This window comes from Salvelinus namaycush, unplaced genomic scaffold, assembly GCF_016432855.1.
Source record: "Salvelinus namaycush isolate Seneca unplaced genomic scaffold, SaNama_1.0 Scaffold267, whole genome shotgun sequence".
In the NCBI taxonomy this organism is placed as follows: Eukaryota; Metazoa; Chordata; class Actinopteri; order Salmoniformes; family Salmonidae; genus Salvelinus; species Salvelinus namaycush.
In genome coordinates, this window is record NW_024059530.1 from 178,031 (window position 1) to 197,731 (window position 19,701).

The window sequence follows — 19,701 nt, forward strand, 5'->3', positions numbered from 1 at the left end:
CATGATCTGATCACAATGTATTTTTTGATTGTCTACACCAGTCTGAAAATGTGGGCACAATCAGAATGTAGACAAAAATCAGGACAAAGGACGCAAGTTAAAACCAGGTATAAACGGGGCTATTGAGTGACAGACTGACTGTAGAATAGATTGCTGAGTGGGAACCATAGAACTAGAACGATTAGAATTTGAACCATTCTAATTCTATGATAGGAGTTGCCTTCAAATAGTAAATGGCTCACAGAGTGTAGAATAGCTAGTGTGAAAGGATATCAACACTCTTTGGGGCTGGACCCTGAAACATTCACTTCATAGTATCACATATAAACCATTACACCACCTGAGACTGTGGTAGCTAGCTGTGCTTAATAAGATGAACTGAAATGATCTAGCCTGGTCCCAGATCTGTTTGTGCTGTTTTGACAACTCTTATATGTACAATAGGAGTTGGCAAAACAGATTTAGGTCCCAGGCTGAAAAGTACGGGGTAGGTGCAGAGTAACCATGGAATCAGCTGTAAAGTTCTAGAACAGATATCATGATTCATCTCATATAGAAGAACACTGCTTAAGATAGACTGAAGATCAGAACCATTTGTCTGTTTTAATGTACCATGTGTGCTTACGTAATAAACTTGACAACCTCAGGGTGTGGTTATAGAACAAGCTGAACCTCAGTGTGTGTGTTATCATAAAAAAAGCAGATTGGTTATGTGGAGGTCTGTTGACAATGCTATTTTTTAATAATTCCAAGACACCCATTCAATCACCATGGATAAAATACAATGTTTTGAATCGTATAAACTTTACATCATTATTGAAATCTGTTTCGGATTAATAATTACCGTTATTATAAAGACAAAAAACAACACCTTCAATAATAAACTCACTGGCCAGTTGATGAATTGCAGTTTCTGTGGACATAATTCAGGGTTCACTGGTAGACAAATATAGTCCTGGATCCATGATCCAGCAGTCCATCTGCAGCTCTACGGTCAGACCCAACTCTCCACTCCGCAGCTCTACGGTCAGACCCAACTCTCCACTCCGCAGCTCTACGGTCAGACCCAACTCTCCACTCCGCAGCTCTACGGTCAGACCCAACTCTCCACTCCGCAGCTCTACGGTCAGACCCAACTCTCCACTCCGCAGCTCTACGGTCAGACCCAACTCTCCACTCCGCAGCTCTACGGTCAGACCCAACTCTCCACTCCGCAGCTCTACGGTCAGACCCAACTCTCCACTCCGCAGCTCTACGGTCAGACCCAACTCTCCACTCCGCAGCTCTACGGTCAGACCCAACTCTCCACTCCGCAGCTCTACGGTCAGACCCAACTCTCCACTTGAAGTCTTGAATCTCCAGGCTGATAACTTTAGGCAGTAAGAGTCTCCTTCGTTCCAGTTACTTTGCAAAGAAAGGTTCTTTGTCCATTTTCCTTCTTCTCTTCCAGTCCTTTCAGACTGGTGGTCAACAGGAACAGAAGAGTAGTGAGCCCCTGACTACTACCCCTTTTAACCAAGGTCCAGTCAAGCCCTCCCCTAGCAGGCTGCCTCAGTCAAGCCCTCCCCTAGCAGGCTGCCTCAGCCAAGCCCTCCCCTAGCAGGCTGCCTCAGCCAAGCCCTCCCCTAGCAGGCTGCCTCAGCCAAGCCCTCCCCTAGCAGGCTGCCTCAGTCAAGCCCTCCCCTAGCAGGCTGCCTCAGTCAAGCCCTCCCCTAGCAGGCTGCCTCAGTCAAGCCCTCCCCTAGCAGGCTGCCTCAGCCAAGCCCTCCCCTAGCAGGCTGCCTCAGCCAAGCCCTCCCCTAGCAGGCTACCTCTGCTACTACCCCTCCTCCCTCCTGGTAGTCACTGTTATAAGGGAAGTAGTACAGATCGTGCCTGACAGCCATGAGGAGACCAGGCAGGCCTCTGCTGCCTCCTAGCTGGGAGGAGAAGACCACGCTGGGGATCATGTCCTTCCCAGCAGGGTGGGGAGATGGGATGGTCCTCAGGAGCTGGCCGTCCGCCAGAGACCACAGACGGGTGTAGCAGTCCTGACCCACTGGAGAAGACAAATGGAAAGATACTTATCATTCTTTTCTCATTTAATTTGACATGTACATTTCAGTAATTTAGCAGGCACTTTTCTTAAATGTTTATTTGGATCCTCATTAGCTTTTGCAGAAGCATCAGCTACTCTTCCTGGGGTCCACAAATAAATATATAAAAAAAGACAAGTAACAAAACACTGATAGACCAGGACAGTCGCACACATTTTAAAATACAACAACACAATACCGTGTGTCCCCTGACAGTCGCTGCTGTTCCATGAGATGTTTTTTAATCCGTTGTTTAAAGGTCATTTTGCTGTTTGCTTGAGTAATTGGAGATAGGAGATCCATGCGATCATGGCTCTTTACAATACTGTGCATTGCCGTGAATTCGTTTTGGACTTGGGAGACTGCGAAGAGACCCCTGGTGGCATGTCTTGTTGGGTGTCTGAGCTAACATCTGAAATCTGGAATTTATCATCACAGTAATATTCCTCATAAAAACTCTTGAGAGGAGCAGTTCGTCAACCGTCAAACCAGGAAAGACTGGCTTGTAATGTTGTTGATGTTATGTATGTTGATGTTAGTTATGTATGTAGAGTGAAGGGCAGGATGTGCTGCTCTGTTGTGAAACAAATACAATGATTTTAGTTGTAGATGTATTTATAAAGACCAGTTTATTATGAATCAGCCATTCTGATAATGACTGTAACTCCTTATTTAGAATGGCAGTGAGCTCACTGGCTTTGAGGTGCTGACATGTAAAAGTGTTGAATCATCTGCATACATAGTCATTGTACCTTGTGTGACCAGTGGCAAATCATTTGTAAAAATAGAGAAGAGGAACGGTCCAAGGTAACTGCCCTGAGGGACACCGCACTGTACATATCCTGATGTTAGAGAAGCTTCCATTGGATAAATAACTCTCTCCAACCAGGTAATGTAAAGCCATAGCAAGTGAGTTTCTTCAATGACAATTTAGGATCAATAACATCACAGGCTGCACTGAAATCTAACTCATCTTATTATCCATTTCTTTTAACCAATCATCTGTCATCCGAGTCAGTGCAGTACAAGTTGAGTGCCTTTGACGACAAGTATCCAGAGAGACTTAAAGTTAGTGCATTCCCTTCCTTGGAGTATTTACGAAGTTGAAGTAATCAAAAAGTAGTAACCTGAATTTGCATCACTCTTGAAGAGAAGTTAAGCCCTGTAACCTACCAGCCATCAGCAGTAAGGTCCTGTAACCTACCAGCCATCAGCAGTAAGGTCCTGTAACCTACCAGCCATCAGCATTAAGGCCCTGTAACCTACCAGCCATCAGCAGTAAGGTCCTGTAACCTACCAGCAGTAAGGTCCTGTAACCTACCAGCAGTAAGGTCCTGTAACCTACCAGCAGTAAGGTCCTGTAACCTACCAGCCATCAGCAGTAAGGTCCTGTAACCTACCAGCAGTAAGGCCCTGTAACCTACCAGCCATCAGCAGTAAGGCCCTGTAACCTACCAGCAGTAAGGCCCTGTAACCTACCAGCCATCATCAGTAAGGTCCTGTAACCTACCAGCCATCATCAGTAAGGTCCTGTAACCTACCAGCAGTAAGGCCCTGTAACCTACCAGCCATCAGTAGTAAGGTCCTGTAACCTACCAGCCATCAGTAAGGTCCTGTAACCTACCATCCATCAGTAGTAAGGTCCTGTAACCTACCAGCCATCAGTAAGGTCCTGTAACCTACCAGCCATCAGCAGTAAGGTCCTGTAACCTACCAGCAGTAAGGCCCTGTAACCTACCAGCCATCAGCAGTAAGGCCCTGTAACCTACCAGCAGTAAGGTCCTGTAACCTACCAGCCATCAGTAGTAAGGTCCTGTAACCTACCAGCAGTAAGGCCCTGTAACCTACCAGCCATCAGCAGTAAGGCCCTGTAACCTACCAGCAGTAAGGCCCTGTAACCTACCAGCCATCAGTAGAAAGGTCCTGTAACCTACCAGCAGTAAGGCCCTGTAACCTACCAGCAGTAAGGTCCTGTAACCTACCAGCAGTAAGGTCCTGTAACCTACCAGCAGTAAGGCCCTGTAACCTACCAGCAGTAAGGCCCTGTAACCTACCAGCAGTAAGGTCCTGTAACCTACCAGCAGTAAGGCCCTGTAACCTACCAGCAGTAAGGCCCTGTAACCTACCAGCAGTAAGGCCCTGTAACCTACCAGCCATCAGCAGTAAGGCCCTGTAACCTACCAGCAGTAAGGTCCTGTAACCTACCAGCCATCAGCAGTAAGGTCCTGTAACCTACCAGCAGTAAGGTCCTGTAACCTACCAGCCATCAGCAGTAAGGTCCTGTAACCTACCAGCAGTAAGGCCCTGTAACCTACCAGCCATCAGCAGTAAGGCCCTGTAACCTACCAGCAGTAAGGTCCTGTAACCTACCAGCCATCAGCAGTAAGGTCCTGTAACCTACCAGCAGTAAGGTCCTGTAACCTACCAGCCATCAGCAGTAAGGCCCTGTAACCTACCAGCAGTAAGGCCCTGTAACCTACCAGCCATCAGCAGTAAGGTCCTGTAACCTACCAGCAGTAAGGCCCTGTAACCTACCAGCCATCAGCAGTAAGGCCCTGTAACCTACCAGCAGTAAGGTCCTGTAACCTACCAGCCATCAGCAGTAAGGTCCTGTAACCTACCAGCAGTAAGGTCCTGTAACCTACCAGCCATCAGCAGTAAGGCCCTGTAACCTACCAGCAGTAAGGTCCTGTAACCTACCAGCCATCAGCAGTAAGGTCCTGTAACCTACCAGCCATCATCAGTAAGGCCCTGTAACCTACCAGCCATCAGCAGTAAGGTCCTGTAACCTACCAGCCATCAGCAGTAAGGTCCTGTAACCTACCAGCAGTAAGGTCCTGTAACCTACCAGCCATCAGCAGTAAGGTCCTGTAACCTACCAGCAGTAAGGTCCTGTAACCTACCAGCCATCAGCAGTAAGGTCCTGTAACCTACCAGCAGTAAGGTCCTGTAACCTACCAGCCATCAGCAGTAAGGTCCTGTAACCTACCAGCAGTAAGGTCCTGTAACCTACCAGCAGTAAGGTCCTGTAACCTACCAGCCATCATCAGTAAGGTCCTGTAACCTACCAGCCATCAGCAGTAAGGTCCTGTAACCTACCAGCCATCATCAGTAAGGTCCTGTAACCTACCAGCCATCATCAGTAAGGTCCTGTAACCTACCAGCCATCATCAGTAAGGTCCTGTAACCTACCAGCCATCAGCAGTAAGGTCCTGTAACCTACCAGCAGTAAGGTCCTGTAACCTACCAGCCATCAGCAGTAAGGTCCTGTAACCTACCAGCCATCAGCAGTAAGGTCCTGTAACCTACCAGCAGTAAGGTCCTGTAACCTACCAGCCATCAGCAGTAAGGTCCTGTAACCTACCAGCAGTAAGGTCCTGTAACCTACCAGCAGTAAGGTCCTGTAACCTACCAGCCATCAGCAGTAAGGCCCTGTAACCTACCAGCAGTAAGGTCCTGTAACCTACCAGCCATCATCAGTAAGGTCCTGTAACCTACCAGCCATCAGCAGTAAGGTCCTGTAACCTACCAGCCATCATCAGTAAGGTCCTGTAACCTACCAGCCATCATCAGTAAGGTCCTGTAACCTACCAGCCATCATCAGTAAGGTCCTGTAACCTACCAGCCATCATCAGTAAGGTCCTGTAACCTACCAGCAGTAAGGTCCTGTAACCTACCAGCCATCATCAGTAAGGTCCTGTAACCTACCAGCCATCATCAGTAAGGTCCTGTAACCTACCAGCAGTAAGGTCCTGTAACCTACCAGCCATCAGCAGTAAGGTCCTGTAACCTACCAGCCATCATCAGTAAGGTCCTGTAACCTACCAGCCATCATCAGTAAGGTCCTGTAACCTACCAGCCATCATCAGTAAGGTCCTGTAACCTACCAGCAGTAAGGTCCTGTAACCTACCAGCAGTAAGGTCCTGTAACCTACCAGCCATCATCAGTAAGGTCCTGTAACCTACCAGCCATCATCAGTAAGGTCCTGTAACCTACCAGCCATCAGCAGTAAGGTCCTGTAACCTACCAGCCATCAGCAGTAAGGTCCTGTAACCTACCAGCAGTAAGGTCCTGTAACCTACCAGCAGTAAGGTCCTGTAACCTACCAGCCATCATCAGTAAGGTCCTGTAACCTACCAGCCATCAGCAGTAAGGTCCTGTAACCTACCAGCCATCAGCAGTAAGGTCCTGTAACCTACCAGCCATCAGCAGTAAGGTCCTGTAACCTACCAGCCATCAGTAAGGTCCTGTAACCTACCAGCCATCATCAGTAAGGTCCTGTAACCTACCAGCCATCATCAGTAAGGTCCTGTAACCTACCAGCCATCAGTAAGGTCCTGTAACCTACCAGCCATCAGTAAGGCCCTGTAACCTACCAGCCATCAGTAAGGCCCTGTAACCTACCAGCCATCAGTAAGGCCCTGTAACCTACCAGCCATCAGTAAGGTCCTGTAACCTACCAGCAGTAAGGCCCTGTAACCTACCAGCCATCAGCAGTAAGGTCCTGTAACCTACCAGCAGTAAGGTCCTGTAACCTACCAGCCATCAGCAGTAAGGTCCTGTAACCTACCAGCAGTAAGGTCCTGTAACCTACCAGCCATCATCAGTAAGGTCCTGTAACCTACCAGCCATCATCAGTAAGGCCCTGTAACCTACCAGCCATCATCAGTAAGGTCCTGTAACCTACCAGCCATCAGCAGTAAGGTCCTGTAACCTACCAGCCATCAGCAGTAAGGTCCTGTAACCTACCAGCCATCAGTAAGGTCCTGTAACCTACCAGCCATCAGCAGTAAGGTCCTGTAACCTACCAGCCATCAGCAGTAAGGTCCTGTAACCTACCAGCCATCAGCAGTAAGGTCCTGTAACCTACCAGCCATCAGCAGTAAGGTCCTGTAACCTACCAGCCATCAGTAAGGTCCTGTAACCTACCAGCCATCAGTAAGGTCCTGTAACCTACCAGCAATCAGTAGTAAGGTCCTGTAACCTACCAGCCATCAGCAGTAAGGTCCTGTAACCTACCAGCCATCAGCAGTAAGGTCCTGTAACCTACCAGCCATCAGCAGTAAGGTCCTGTAACCTACCAGCAGTAAGGTCCTGTAACCTACCAGCCATCAGCAGTAAGGTCCTGTAACCTACCAGCCATCAGCAGTAAGGTCCTGTAACCTACCAGCCATCAGCAGTAAGGTCCTGTAACCTACCAGCCATCAGCAGTAAGGTCCTGTAACCTACCAGCCATCAGTAAGGTCCTATAACCTACCAGCCATCAGCAGTAAGGTCCTGTAACCTACCAGCCATCAGTAAGGTCCTGTAACCTACCAGCAGTAAGGTCCTGTAACCTACCAGCCATCAGCAGTAAGGTCCTGTAACCTACCAGCCATCGGCAGTAAGGTCCTGTAACCTACCAGCCATCAGCAGTAAGGTCCTGTAACCTACCAGCCATCAGCAGTAAGGTCCTGTAACCTACCAGCCATCAGCAGTAAGGTCCTGTAACCTACCAGCCATCAGCAGTAAGGTCCTGTAACCTACCAGCCATCAGCAGTAAGGTCCTGTAACCTACCAGCCATCAGCAGTAAGGTCCTGTAACCTACCAGCCATCAGCAGTAAGGTCCTGTAACCTACCAGCCATCAGCAGTAAGGTCCTGTAACTTACCAGCCATTAGTAAGGTCCTGTAACCTACCAGCCATCAGTAAGGTCCTGTAACCTACCAGCAATCAGCAGTAAGGTCCTGTAACCTACCAGCCATCAGCAGTAAGGTCCTGTAACCTACCAGCCATCAGCAGTAAGGTCCTGTAACCTACCAGCCATCAGCAGTAAGGTCCTGTAACCTACCAGCAGTAAGGTCCTGTAACCTACCAGCCATCAGCAGTAAGGTCCTGTAACCTACCAGCCATCAGCAGTAAGGTCCTGTAACCTACCAGCCATCAGTAAGGTCCTGTAACATACCAGCCATCAGCAGTAAGGTCCTGTAACCTACCAGCCATCAGTAAGGTCCTGTAACCTACCAGCAATCAGCAGTAAGGTCCTGTAACCTACCAGCCATCAGCAGTAAGGTCCTGTAACCTACCAGCCATCAGCAGTAAGGTCCTGTAACCTACCAGCCATCAGCAGTAAGGTCCTGTAACCTACCAGCAGTAAGGTCCTGTAACCTACCAGCCATCAGCAGTAAGGTCCTGTAACCTACCAGCCATCAGCAGTAAGGTCCTGTAACCTACCAGCCATCAGCAGTAAGGTCCTGTAACCTACCAGCCATCAGCAGTAAGGTCCTGTAACCTACCAGCCATCAGTAAGGTCCTGTAACCTACCAGCCATCAGTAAGGCCCTGTAACCTACCAGCCATCAGTAAGGTCCTGTAACCTACCAGCCATCAGTAAGGTCCTGTAACCTACCAGCCATCAGCAGTAAGGTCCTGTAACCTACCAGCCATCAGCAGTAAGGTCCTGTAACCTACCAGCCATCAGCAGTAAGGTCCTGTAACCTACCAGCCATCAGCAGTAAGGTCCTGTAACCTACCAGCCATCAGCAGTAAGGTCCTGTAACCTACCAGCCATCAGTAGTAAGGTCCTGTAACCTACCAGCCATCATCAGTAAGGTCCTGTAACCTACCAGCCATCAGTAAGGCCCTGTAACCTACCAGCCATTAGCAGTAAGGTCCTGTAACCTACCAGCCATCAGCAGTAAGGCCCTGTAACCTACCAGCCATCAGCAGTAAGGTCCTGTAACCTACCAGCCATCATCAGTAAGGTCCTGTAACCTACCAGCCATCATCAGTAAGGTCCTGTAACCTACCAGCCATCAGCAGTAAGGTCCTGTAACTTACCAGCCATCAGCAGTAAGGTCCTGTAACCTACCAGCCATTAGCAGTAAGGTCCTGTAACGTACCAGCCATTAGCAGTAAGGTCCTGTAACCTACCAGCCAGCAGTAAGGTCCTGTAACCTACCAGCCAGCAGTAAGGTCCTGTAACCTACCAGCCATCAGCAGTAAGGTCCTGTAACCTACCAGCCATTAGCAGTAAGGTCCTGTAACCTACCAGCAGTAAGGCCCTGTAACCTACCAGCCATCAGCAGTAAGGTCCTGTAACCTACCAGCCATCAGTAAGGTCCTGTAACCTACCAGCCATCATCAGTAAGGTCCTGTAACCTACCAGCCATCAGTAAGGTCCTGTAACCTACCAGCCATCAGTAAGGTCCTGTAACCTACCAGCCATCAGTAAGGTCCTGTAACCTACCAGCCATCAGTAAGGTCCTGTAACCTACCAGCCATCAGTAAGGTCCTGTAACCTACCAGCCATCAGTAAGGTCCTGTAACCTACCAGCCATCAGTAAGGTCCTGTAACCTACCAGCCACCAGTAAGGTCCTGTAACCTACCAGCCATCATCATTAAGAAACAAAGAGATCTTCTGTTAAATCTGACAATTAATCTTGATGGTTGTAAAGTCGTCTCAAATAAAACTGTGAAGGACCTCGGCGTTACTCTTGACCCTGATCTCTCTTTTGACGAACATATCAAGACTGTTTCAAGGACAGCTTTTTTCCATCTACGTAACATTGCAAAAATCAGAAATGTTCTGTCCAAAAATGATGCAGAAAAATTAATCCATGCATTTGTTACTTCTAGGTTAGACTACTGCAATGCTCTACTTTCCGGCTACCCGGATAAAGCACTAAATAAACTTCAGTTAGTGCTAAATACGGCTGCTAGAATCCTGACTAGAACCAAGAAATTTGATCATATTACTCCAGTGCTAGCTTCCCTACACTGGCTTCCTGTTAAGGCAAGGGCTGATTTCAAAGTTTTACTGTTAACCTATAAAGCGTTACATGGGCTTGCTCCTACCTATCTTTCCGAGTTGGTCCTGCCGTACATACCTACACGTATGCTACGGTCACAAGACGCAGGCCTCCTAATTGTCCCTAGAATTTCTAAGCAAACAGCGGGAGGCAGGGCTTTCTCCTATAGATCTCCATTTTTATGGAACGGTCTGCCTACCCATGTGAGAGACGCAGACTCGGTCTCAACCTTTAAGTCTTTACTGAAGACTTATCTCTTCAGTAGGTCATATGATTGAGTGTAGTCTGGCCCAGGAGTGTGAAGGTGAACGGAAAAGCTCTGGAGCAACGAACCGCCCTTGCTGTCTCTGCCTGGCCGGTTCCCCTCCACTGGGATTCTCTACCTCTAACCCTATTACAGGGGCTGAGTCACTGGCTTACTGGTGCTCTTTCATGCCGTCCCTAGGAGGGGTACGTCACTTGAGTGGGTTGAGTTACTGACGTGATCTTCCTGTCTGGGTTGGCGCCCCCCCTTGGTTTGTGCTGTGGTGGAGATCTTTGTGGGCTATACTTGGCCTTGTCTCAGGATTGTAAGTTGGTGGTTGAAGATATCCCTCTAGTGGTGCGGGGGCTGTGCTTTGGCAAAGTGGGTGGGGTTATATCCTTCCTGTTTGGCCCTGTCCGGGGGTATCTTCGGATGGGGCCACAGTGTCTCCTGACCGCTCCTGTCTCAGCCTCCAGTATTTATGCTGCAGTAGTTTATGTGTCGGGGGGCTAGGGTCAGTTGGTTATACCTGGAGTACTTCTCCTGTCTTATCCAGTGTACTGTGTGAATTTAAGTATGCTCTCTCTAATTCTCTCGTTCTCTCTTTCTTTCTCTCTCTCTGAGAACCTGAGCCCTAGGACCATACGTCACGGCAAACCGGGCATGATGACTCCTTGCTGTCCCCAGTCCACCTGGCCTTGCTGCTGTTCCAGTTTCAACTGTTCTGCCTGCGGTTATGGAACCCCTACCTGTCCCAGACCTGCTGCTTTCAACTCTTAATGATCGGCTATGAAAAGCCAACTGAAAATTATTCATGATTATTATTTGACCATGCTTGTCACTTATGAACATTTTGAACATCTTGGCATAGTTCTGTTATAATCTCCACCCGGCACAGCCAGAAGAGGACTGGCCACCCCTCATAGCCTGGTTCCTCTCTAGGTTTCTTCCTAGGTTTTGGCCTTTCTAGGGAGTTTTTCCTAGCCACCGTGCTTCTACACCTGCATTGTTTGCTGTTTGGGGTTTTAGGCTGGGTTTCTGTACAGCACTTCGAGATATTAGCTGATGTACGAAGGGCTATATAAAATAAACTTGATTGATTGAAACTTGAGTAAGGTCCTGTAACCTACCAGCCATCATCAGTAAGGTCCTGTAACCTACCAGCCATCAGCAGTAAGGTCCTGTAACCTACCAGCCATCATCAGTAAGGTCCTGTAACCTACCAGCCATCCTCAGTAAGGCCCTGTAACCTACCAGCCATCCTCAGTAAGGCCCTGTAACCTACCAGCCATCCTCAGTAAGGTCCTGTAACCTACCAGCCATCATCAGTAAGGCCCTGTAACCTACCAGCCATCCTCAGTAAGGCCCTGTAACCTACCATCCATCATCAGTAAGGCCCTGTAACCTACCAGCAGTAAGGCCCTGTAACCTACCAGCCATCAGTAAGGTCCTGTAACCTACCAGCCATCATCAGTAAGGTCCTGTAACCTACCAGCCATCAGCAGTAAGGTCCTGTAACCTACCAGCCATCATCAGTAAGGCCCTGTAACCTACCAGCCATCACTAAGGTCCTGTAACCTACCAGCCATCAGTAAGGCCCTGTAACCTACCAGCCATCATCAGTAAGGTCCTGTAACCTACCAGCCATCAGCAGTAAGGTCCTGTAACCTACCAGCCATCAGTAAGGTCCTGTAACCTACCAGCCATCAGCAGTAAGGTCCTGTAACCTACCAGCCATCATCAGTAAGGTCCTGTAACCTACCAGCCATCAGTAAGGTCCTGTAACCTACCAGCCATCAGTAAGGTCCTGTAACCTACCAGCCATCATCAGTAAGTTCCTGTAACCTACCAGCAATCAGCAGTAAGGTCCTGTAACCTACCAGCCATCATCAGTAAGGTCCTGTAACCTACCAGCCATCATCAGTAAGGTCCTGTAACCTACCAGCCATCAGCAGTAAGGTCCTGTAACCTACCAGCCATCATCAGTAAGGTCCTGTAACCTACCAGCCATCCTCAGTAAGGCCCTGTAACCTACCAGCCATCCTCAGTAAGGCCCTGTAACCTACCAGCCATCCTCAGTAAGGTCCTGTAACCTACCAGCCATCATCAGTAAGGCCCTGTAACCTACCAGCCATCCTCAGTAAGGCCCTGTAACCTACCAGCCATCAGCAGTAAGGCCCTGTAACCTACCAGCAGTAAGGCCCTGTAACCTACCAGCCATCAGTAAGGTCCTGTAACCTACCAGCCATCATCAGTAAGGTCCTGTAACCTACCAGCCATCAGCAGTAAGGTCCTGTAACCTACCAGCCATCATCAGTAAGGCCCTGTAACCTACCAGCCATCACTAAGGTCCTGTAACCTACCAGCCATCAGTAAGGCCCTGTAACCTACCAGCCATCATCAGTAAGGTCCTGTAACCTACCAGCCATCAGCAGTAAGGTCCTGTAACCTACCAGCCATCAGTAAGGTCCTGTAACCTACCAGCCATCAGCAGTAAGGTCCTGTAACCTACCAGCCATCATCAGTAAGGTCCTGTAACCTACCAGCCATCAGTAAGGTCCTGTAACCTACCAGCCATCAGTAAGGTCCTGTAACCTACCAGCCATCAGCAGTAAGGTCCTGTAACCTACCAGCAATCAGCAGTAAGGCCTTGTAACCTACCAGCCATCAGCAGTAAGGTCCTGTAACCTACCAGCAGTAAGGTCCTGTAACCTACCAGCCATCAGCAGTAAGGTCCTGTAACCTACCAGCAGTAAGGCCCTGTAACCTACCAGCCATCATCAGTAAGGTCCTGTAACCTACCAGCAGTAAGGCCCTGTAACCTACCAGCCATCAGTAAGGCCCTGTAACCTACCAGCCATCAGTAAGGTCCTGTAACCTACCAGCCATCAGTAAGGTCCTGTAACCTACCAGCCATCAGTAAGGTCCTGTAACCTACCAGCCATCATCAGTAAGGTCCTGTAACCTACCAGCCATCATCAGTAAGGTCCTGTAACCTACCAGCAATCAGCAGTAAGGTCCTATAACCTACCAGCCATCAGCAGTAAGGTCCTGTAACCTACCAGCCATCATCAGTAAGGTCCTGTAACCTACCAGCCATCAGCAGTAAGGTCCTGTAACCTACCAGCCATCAGCAGTAAGGTCCTGTAACCTACCAGCAGTAAGGCCCTGTAACCTACCAGCCATCAGCAGTAAGGTCCTGTAACCTACCAGCCATCAGTAAGGTCCTGTAACCTACCAGCCATCAGTAAGGTCCTGTAACCTACCAGCCATCAGTAAGGTCCTGTAACCTACCAGCCATCAGTAAGGCCCTGTAACCTACCAGCCATCAGCAGTAAGGTCCTGTAACCTACCAGCCATCAGCAGTAAGGTCCTGTAACCTACCAGCCATCAGTAAGGTCCTGTAACCTACCAGCCATCAGTAAGGTCCTGTAACCTACCATCCATCATCAGTAAGGTCCTGTAACCTACCAGCCATCATCAGTAAGGTCCTGTAACCTACCAGCCATCAGTAAGGTCCTGTAACCTACCAGCCATCAGTAAGGCCCTGTAACCTACTAGCCATCAGCAGTAAGGTCCTGTAACCTACCAGCCATCAGCAGTAAGGTCCTGTAACCTACCAGCCATCAGCAGTCCCTCAGGTTCGTTGACGTGGAGGGGTAAGTAGGCGTGTTGGTTATGATGACCCTCGTACTTCTGCACTGGTTTTGTTACTCGTACATCCCACAGCTTGATCTGCAGTGAGACATATCAACACACAGGTAAAACAGAGTTGGAGAAGGCTAACTTTACCACGTCTGTGTGTGTGTGTGTGTGTGTGTGTGTGTGTGTGTGTGTGTGTGTGTGTGTGTGTGTGTGTGTCCCACCTCTCCAATCATGTCCGCGGCCAGTAGGTAGTTCTCATCCTGTAGTATTCGTACGGAGGTGATAGCAGAGTCCTGGTAGAACCTGCAGGCCTTCCAGCTGTGGTCCCGTCTGCCTTTCTGACGCAGGTCGATACTGAAGATCTCTCCTGACCTACAGCCATTAAACAGGACCGGAGCCTGGATGGAGGGGGAATGAGGGAATGAGAGAGGGAGAGGGGAATGAGAGAGGGAGAGGAGAATGAGAGAGGGAGAGAGAGAGAGGAGAATGAGAGAGGGAGAGAGAGAGAGGAGAATGAGAGAGGGGAATGAGGGAGGGAGAGGGGAATGAGGGAGGGAGAGGGGAATGAGGGAGGGAGAGGGAATGAGGGAGGGACAGGGGAATGAGGGAGGGACAGGGGAATGAGGGAGGGACAGGGGAATGAGGGAGGGACAGGGGAATGAGGGAGGGACAGGGGAATGAGGGAGGGACAGGGGAATGAGGGAGGGACAGGGGAATGAGGGAGGGACAGGGGAATGAGGGAGGGACAGGGGAATGAGGGAGGGACAGGGGAATGAGGGAGGGACAGGGGAATGAGGGAGGGACAGGGGAATGAGGGAGGGACAGGGGAATGAGGGAGGGACAGGGGAATGAGGGAGGGACAGGGGAATGAGGGAGGGACAGGGGAATGAGGGAGGGACAGGGGAATGAGGGAGGGACAGGGGAATGAGGGAGGGACAGGGGAATGAGGGAGGGACAGGGGAATGAGCTGTTAAAAACTCTAAAGGTCAATAATAAAGAAGTTTGAGAAGCGCCCCTCCATCTGTTCATCTCTCACACAGACACACTTCAGAAATATCAGCCTCTCACCAGTGTTGGTTACACTTTTTGTGACAATGAGTCTAAGTGAATGCCATGGCACAACTAACTCACCCTGAGGGCAAACTGCTGTGCCAACACATCACTGCCGATGCCATACGTCTGTCTCCTGCCCGTCACTGCGTCCGTCACTATCACCCTGCGAGACAGACCTGGCAACAGACGAACACAAAGACCACAGGAGACAGGCAGGGAAACGGCCACGGGAGACAGGCAGGGAAACGGCCACGGGAGACAGGCAGGGAAACGGCCACGGGAGACAGGCAGGGAAACGGCCACGGGAGACAGGCAGGGAAACGGCCACGGGAGACAGGCAGGGAAACGGCCACGGGAGACAGGCAGGGAAACGGCCACGGGAGACAGGCAGGGAAACGGCCACGGGAGACAGGCAGGGAAACGGCCACGGGAGACAGGCAGGGAAACGGCCACGGGAGACAGGCAGGGAAACGGCCACAGGAGACAGACAGGGAAACGGTCACTCAAATGGTGCTTTTCAAAATGGCCACCAGGGCAGTGTTATTAAGAGAAAAGACAGGTATATATATATATATATATGTGTGTGTGTATAAAAGGAACAGTAAAAAGAACATAATGTTATTGTCATTAAATGATCTGTTATTATTAATGAACAGGCAAGTTTCAGTGAGATGTTTCATGTAGGAACATTGTATAAAATGGTGAACTGAAAGGCATCGCTTGCTACAGTATCACTAACATTGTAGAGTGTAAAATGCTCATCAATTGGTAAAGATGATGGAAGGCATCCAACTAACCAGTGCTAAATGTTTTGTCGGCCTGAGGGTTGAGACACCAGGCACAGGACCAGGCTGTAGAGATCTTAAAGCTACACAGCATCCCCGGCTGGTCTGGAGAGGAGGAGGAGAGAGAGAGAGGAGGAGGAGGAGGAGGAGGAGGAGAGGATGAGAGAGAGAGAGAGAGAGGAGGAGGAGAGAGAGAGAGAGAGGAGGAGGAGAGAGAGAGAGAGAGAGAGAGAGGAGGAGAGAGAGAGGAGGAGGATGAGGAGAGGAGGAGGAGGAGGAGGAGAGAGAGAGAGAGGAGGAGGAGAAGAGAGAGAGAGAGAGAGAGAGGAGGAGGAGAGGATGAGGAGAGAGAAGGAGAGAGAGAGAGGACAGAGAAGAAGGAGAGGAGAGAGAATGAGAGGAGGAGAGAGAGGAGAGAAGGAGAGTGAAATTACGAATGTGCTCAGCATGAAATATATGAACATTATAGTCTACAATAAAATGTCATGAAAATAAAAGTGTGTTCTGAGAGAAGCACATGGAAAAGGGGTTACCTGGGTTGGAGTTGCTGAAGAGCGAGGCTGGTAGTAAACTGACACAGCCAGGAGTCTCTGCCATGCCCACCAGACACAGGCTGAACACTGGAGTCAAGAAAACACTAGCTCAACACCTCTCTAAGTACAGCTACTGACAACGGTCTGAACATGCCGAGGGGACCTTTGACCCCGTCGGAACAAACTAGAGTGACTAGACAGGGTCATGAACCTAACATAGCAGGCCTAAAAGAAACACCTGAGCGGAGTTCCCACATCTGGCTTTCGGTGGAGAAGGAAGGTTTATTTAGCCGTATCCTGGTAAAACCGGAAGCATCCGGGTTGTTGGCAACTCCGCTAAGGATGCAGGGTCATAAACCACATTGAGTAGCATCCCAGTCTGCTGTGTCAGAAGGATACAGGACGTGTGAGTCAGAGTGGGTGACGGAGGCCCAGCAGATAGAGTTCACCTGAAACACAGACATGTATATAACACAGGTACTGAACAGGTGTAACAGACAACATAGGTTAGCATATAGGTGTTCAAGATGCCTGGGTAGATATTCCTACCATCCAGCATGATTCTAATGGCCAAATCCAAAACTAGCCTTCATTCCCAGTCCTCTCTCCCCAGCTCCTAACCCTTCCCTCCGTCCCTCCCTCCCTCTGTCACCTTTCTGTTGGTAGAGGTTATCCTCAGCCCTCTCTCTCCTTCCCACCTTTCTATTTGTAAAGTAGAGGTTGTCACACATCTCGACAGACAGGGAGCCCCTGCTGCAGCCTCTGAAGTTCATGATGCCGTACTTGCAGCCTCCGTGAGACACGTCGTTAACCGTGAACACTCGCTCACATGCAGAGTCACCCTGAGTGAGAAGAGGAGGTGTGGGGAAGAGGGAGAGAGAGGAGAGAGGAAGAAATGAGGGGAGGAGAGATAGGAGGAGGAAGAGAGGAAGAAATGAGGGGAGGAGAGAGAGAGAGGAGGAGGAGAGGAGGGGATGAGAGAGAGGAGGAGGAGAGGAGGAAATGAGGGGAGAGAGGAGGAGGAGAGGAGGAAATGAGGGGAGGAGGAGAGGAGGGGATGAGAGAGAGGAGGAGGAGGAGAGGAGGTAATGAGCGGAAGAGAGAGAGGAGGAAGAGAGAAAAGAAGAGGACAATTAGACTGGTGTAAACTTCTTCCTATCATTGCCAACATTTTTCTTAAAAGTCAATAGAAAGTGCACGAGAGAGAGAAAGCGTGTGTGTGTGTGTGTGTGTGTGTGTGTGTGTGTGTGTGTGTGCGTGCGTAACTCACCACTATGAGTCTAAAGTTGTCTGTGTTGGGACTGCTGCTGTCAGAGCTCTGGACCTCCAGTCTGTGACGTCTCATCCCACTCACCTTCATCTCATGGATCAGCCTGGGCACACACAATCATAAGGGACACAATAACGTACGTATGTACGTGTGTGTATGTGTGTCCTTTTGATACCGTACCTACTGTAAGAGTTCCCAGGCAGCAGACCCAGGTGTCTTTTCTGCAGCAGCAGAGCTGAGTTCAGGCCTGCTCTTGGTGCTTTCTGGAGGGAGAAACAAAACACACTAGAAAAGCCCTTCAGAGCTGAGTTCAGGCCTGCTCTCGGTGCTTTCTGGAGGGAGAAACAGAACACACTAGAAAAGCCCTTCAGAGCTGAGTTCAGGCCTGCTCTTGGTGCTTTCTGGAGGGAGAAACAGAACACACTAGAAAAGCCCTTCAGAGCTGAGTTCAGGCCTGCTCTTGGTGCTTTCTGGAGGGACAAACAGAACACACTAGAAAAGCCCTTCAGAGCTGAGTTCAGGCCTGCTCTTGGTGCTTTCTGGAGGGAGAAACAGAACACACTAGAAAAGCCCTTCAGAGCTGAGTTCAGGCCTGTTCTTGGTGCTTTCTGGAGGGACAAACAGAACACACTAGAAAAGCCCTTCAGAGCTGAGTTCAGGCCTGCTCTTGGTGCTTTCTGGAGGGACAAACAGAACACACTAGAAAAGCCCTTCAGAGCTGCTGTCGTTTTCAATGAGGGAAGGAGAGACGTCATCTATCCACGACAAGAAACAAATGACAAAACATTTTTTAAATTCAACAGGGCACCAAAAAGCCCCTGAATCCAGCATCAAACGTTCCCCAGTCTGTAGTAGTACCTTCCTGGGCCTCTCGTCCTCAGTGATCATCCTGGCCCTGTGTTTCTCCTGCTCTCTCTCCTGCAGCAGCCCTCTGGTCAGAGGGTTACAGTTGTTGTGGCCCGGCAGCAGCCGGAAGTAACGGTTCTTCTCAGCGTCAAAGTAGAACCCCGGCAGCTCTGGAGATGGAAGGACAGGACAAGGTACACGTGGACGGTAAAGACGTGGAGTCTGTATTGTCCTTGTACATGCAGTGGGGTGTGTGTGCAGTGACACACTTGGGACTGCACTGATTTATAAGTAGTCATTCTACAGCCATGTAAGAAAGGTGTCTGTGTGTAACTGACCTGGAGCAGCAGAGGAGGAGGAGGAGGAGGCTGCACTATTAGAAATAGGCCTACTCTCTGGGGTCCTGTCTCTGTAGGAGGGGCCTGCTTCACTACTGCCATACCTGGGGACCAGAGAGGAGTTTGTTTTTTTAACCTTTATTTAACTAGGCAAGTCAGTTAACAACTAATTATTATTTACAACGACGGCCTAGAAACAGAGGCCAAAACCCTAACCCGGGCGACGCTGGGACAATTGTGCGCCGCCCTATGGGACTCCCAATCACGGCCAGTTGTGATACAGCCTGGACTCGAACCAGGGTCTGTAGTGACGCCTCTAGCACAGAGATGCAGTGCCTTAGACCGCTGCACCACTCTGGAGCCCAATACCACCATTACACAGGTAAAACAACACACGGGCAGGATTATAACAAGAGTTTAGGAATACATGTCATTCAGATCATATAACATACACTGAATTAAGATTAATGGCCCAAGAACGCCCTCAGCATTTGATAGATCAAGTAAACGAACTGTAAATAAGGTAGTTTACACATAACTCGGGCCAACTAACCTGTGGTCGTGAGAGACGTTGTCACCATCCTACCTTTGTTCCTGTGTTCTGTGCCTTGCGTTGTCCCTTTGCCAGTCAGAGCGGTAACCGAGTCGCCTTCGGTCCCTGCCCCTGTCACGCCAATTCCCTTTCTTCATCCCTGCTACTGCTATGGACACAAATGACGGACAGTAAACATCAACACGAAGTTTGTCACTCGCTTGCTTCTGTGTTGTGTACTTTGTAGCTAGCTAGCAAGTTAGCTAATTCGGCTATCCATTTCGCTTGCTAACAAAATCCCCTTAAATACAGACACGTGGTACGTAGACAATTTGAATCATTATCATATTTAAAATGAAATGGGGTTATTCGTGTAGTAATTAGAGGACACGACGTTGATCAAATATATTATTGAACATAGGAGCTTGACACAAAGTTCACTTTACCTGCTACAACGTTGCACCCACGTGACCAATTTAACACCCGCCCCTAACCCTCATTGGGTTATCGCTCACAATAGTGGCCCTCTTTGCGGCTTCACTATTGGCTGCTTGTGCTATCAATCACTATCGTTTCCTCTAACGAAATG

The 19,701-nt window shown here is 49.4% G+C and overlaps 1 protein-coding gene across 3 annotated transcripts; it reads right to left on the reverse strand.

Annotated features, from left to right (window-relative positions):
• Positions 1-708: 708 nt before the first annotated feature.
• Positions 709-19,577, reverse strand: LOC120039366 (DDB1- and CUL4-associated factor 4-like). Of its 3 annotated transcripts, none has more exons than XM_038984792.1 (14): positions 19,559-19,577; positions 19,167-19,281; positions 18,581-18,684; positions 18,255-18,412; positions 17,577-17,659; positions 17,397-17,499; positions 16,825-16,968; positions 16,526-16,575; positions 16,127-16,206; positions 15,606-15,698; positions 14,887-14,984; positions 13,977-14,153; positions 13,731-13,845; positions 709-2,038 (listed from the first exon to the last, which is right to left on the reverse strand). In XM_038984792.1, the coding sequence occupies exons 2-14, from the start codon at positions 19,268-19,270 to the stop codon at positions 1,800-1,802; spliced, it is 1,548 nt and encodes a 515-aa protein (XP_038840720.1). In that variant the 5' UTR covers positions 19,271-19,281; positions 19,559-19,577; the 3' UTR covers positions 709-1,799. The 3 variants fall into 3 exon arrangements, with proteins under 3 accessions (XP_038840720.1, XP_038840723.1, XP_038840722.1); XM_038984794.1 differs by having other exon boundaries at positions 720-2,038; positions 19,167-19,278; XM_038984795.1 differs by lacking the exons at positions 17,577-17,659; positions 18,581-18,684; positions 19,167-19,281; positions 19,559-19,577 and having other exon boundaries at positions 714-2,038; positions 18,255-18,353.
• Between the last annotated feature and the right edge of the window lie 124 nt (positions 19,578-19,701).

Coding starts and splice junctions, on each gene's coding strand:
- LOC120039366 (XM_038984792.1), bottom strand. CDS start 19,270: ATGAAGAAAGGGAATTGGCGTGACAGGGGCAGGGACCGAAGGCGACTC. Junction 16,576..16,824: donor TCTACTTTACAAATAGAAAG/GTGGGAAGGAGA, acceptor TCTGTGTTTCAG/GTGAACTCTATCTGCTGGGC. Junction 14,985..15,605: donor CGACAAAACATTTAGCACTG/GTTAGTTGGATG, acceptor GTCTGTTGCCAG/GTCTGTCTCGCAGGGTGATA.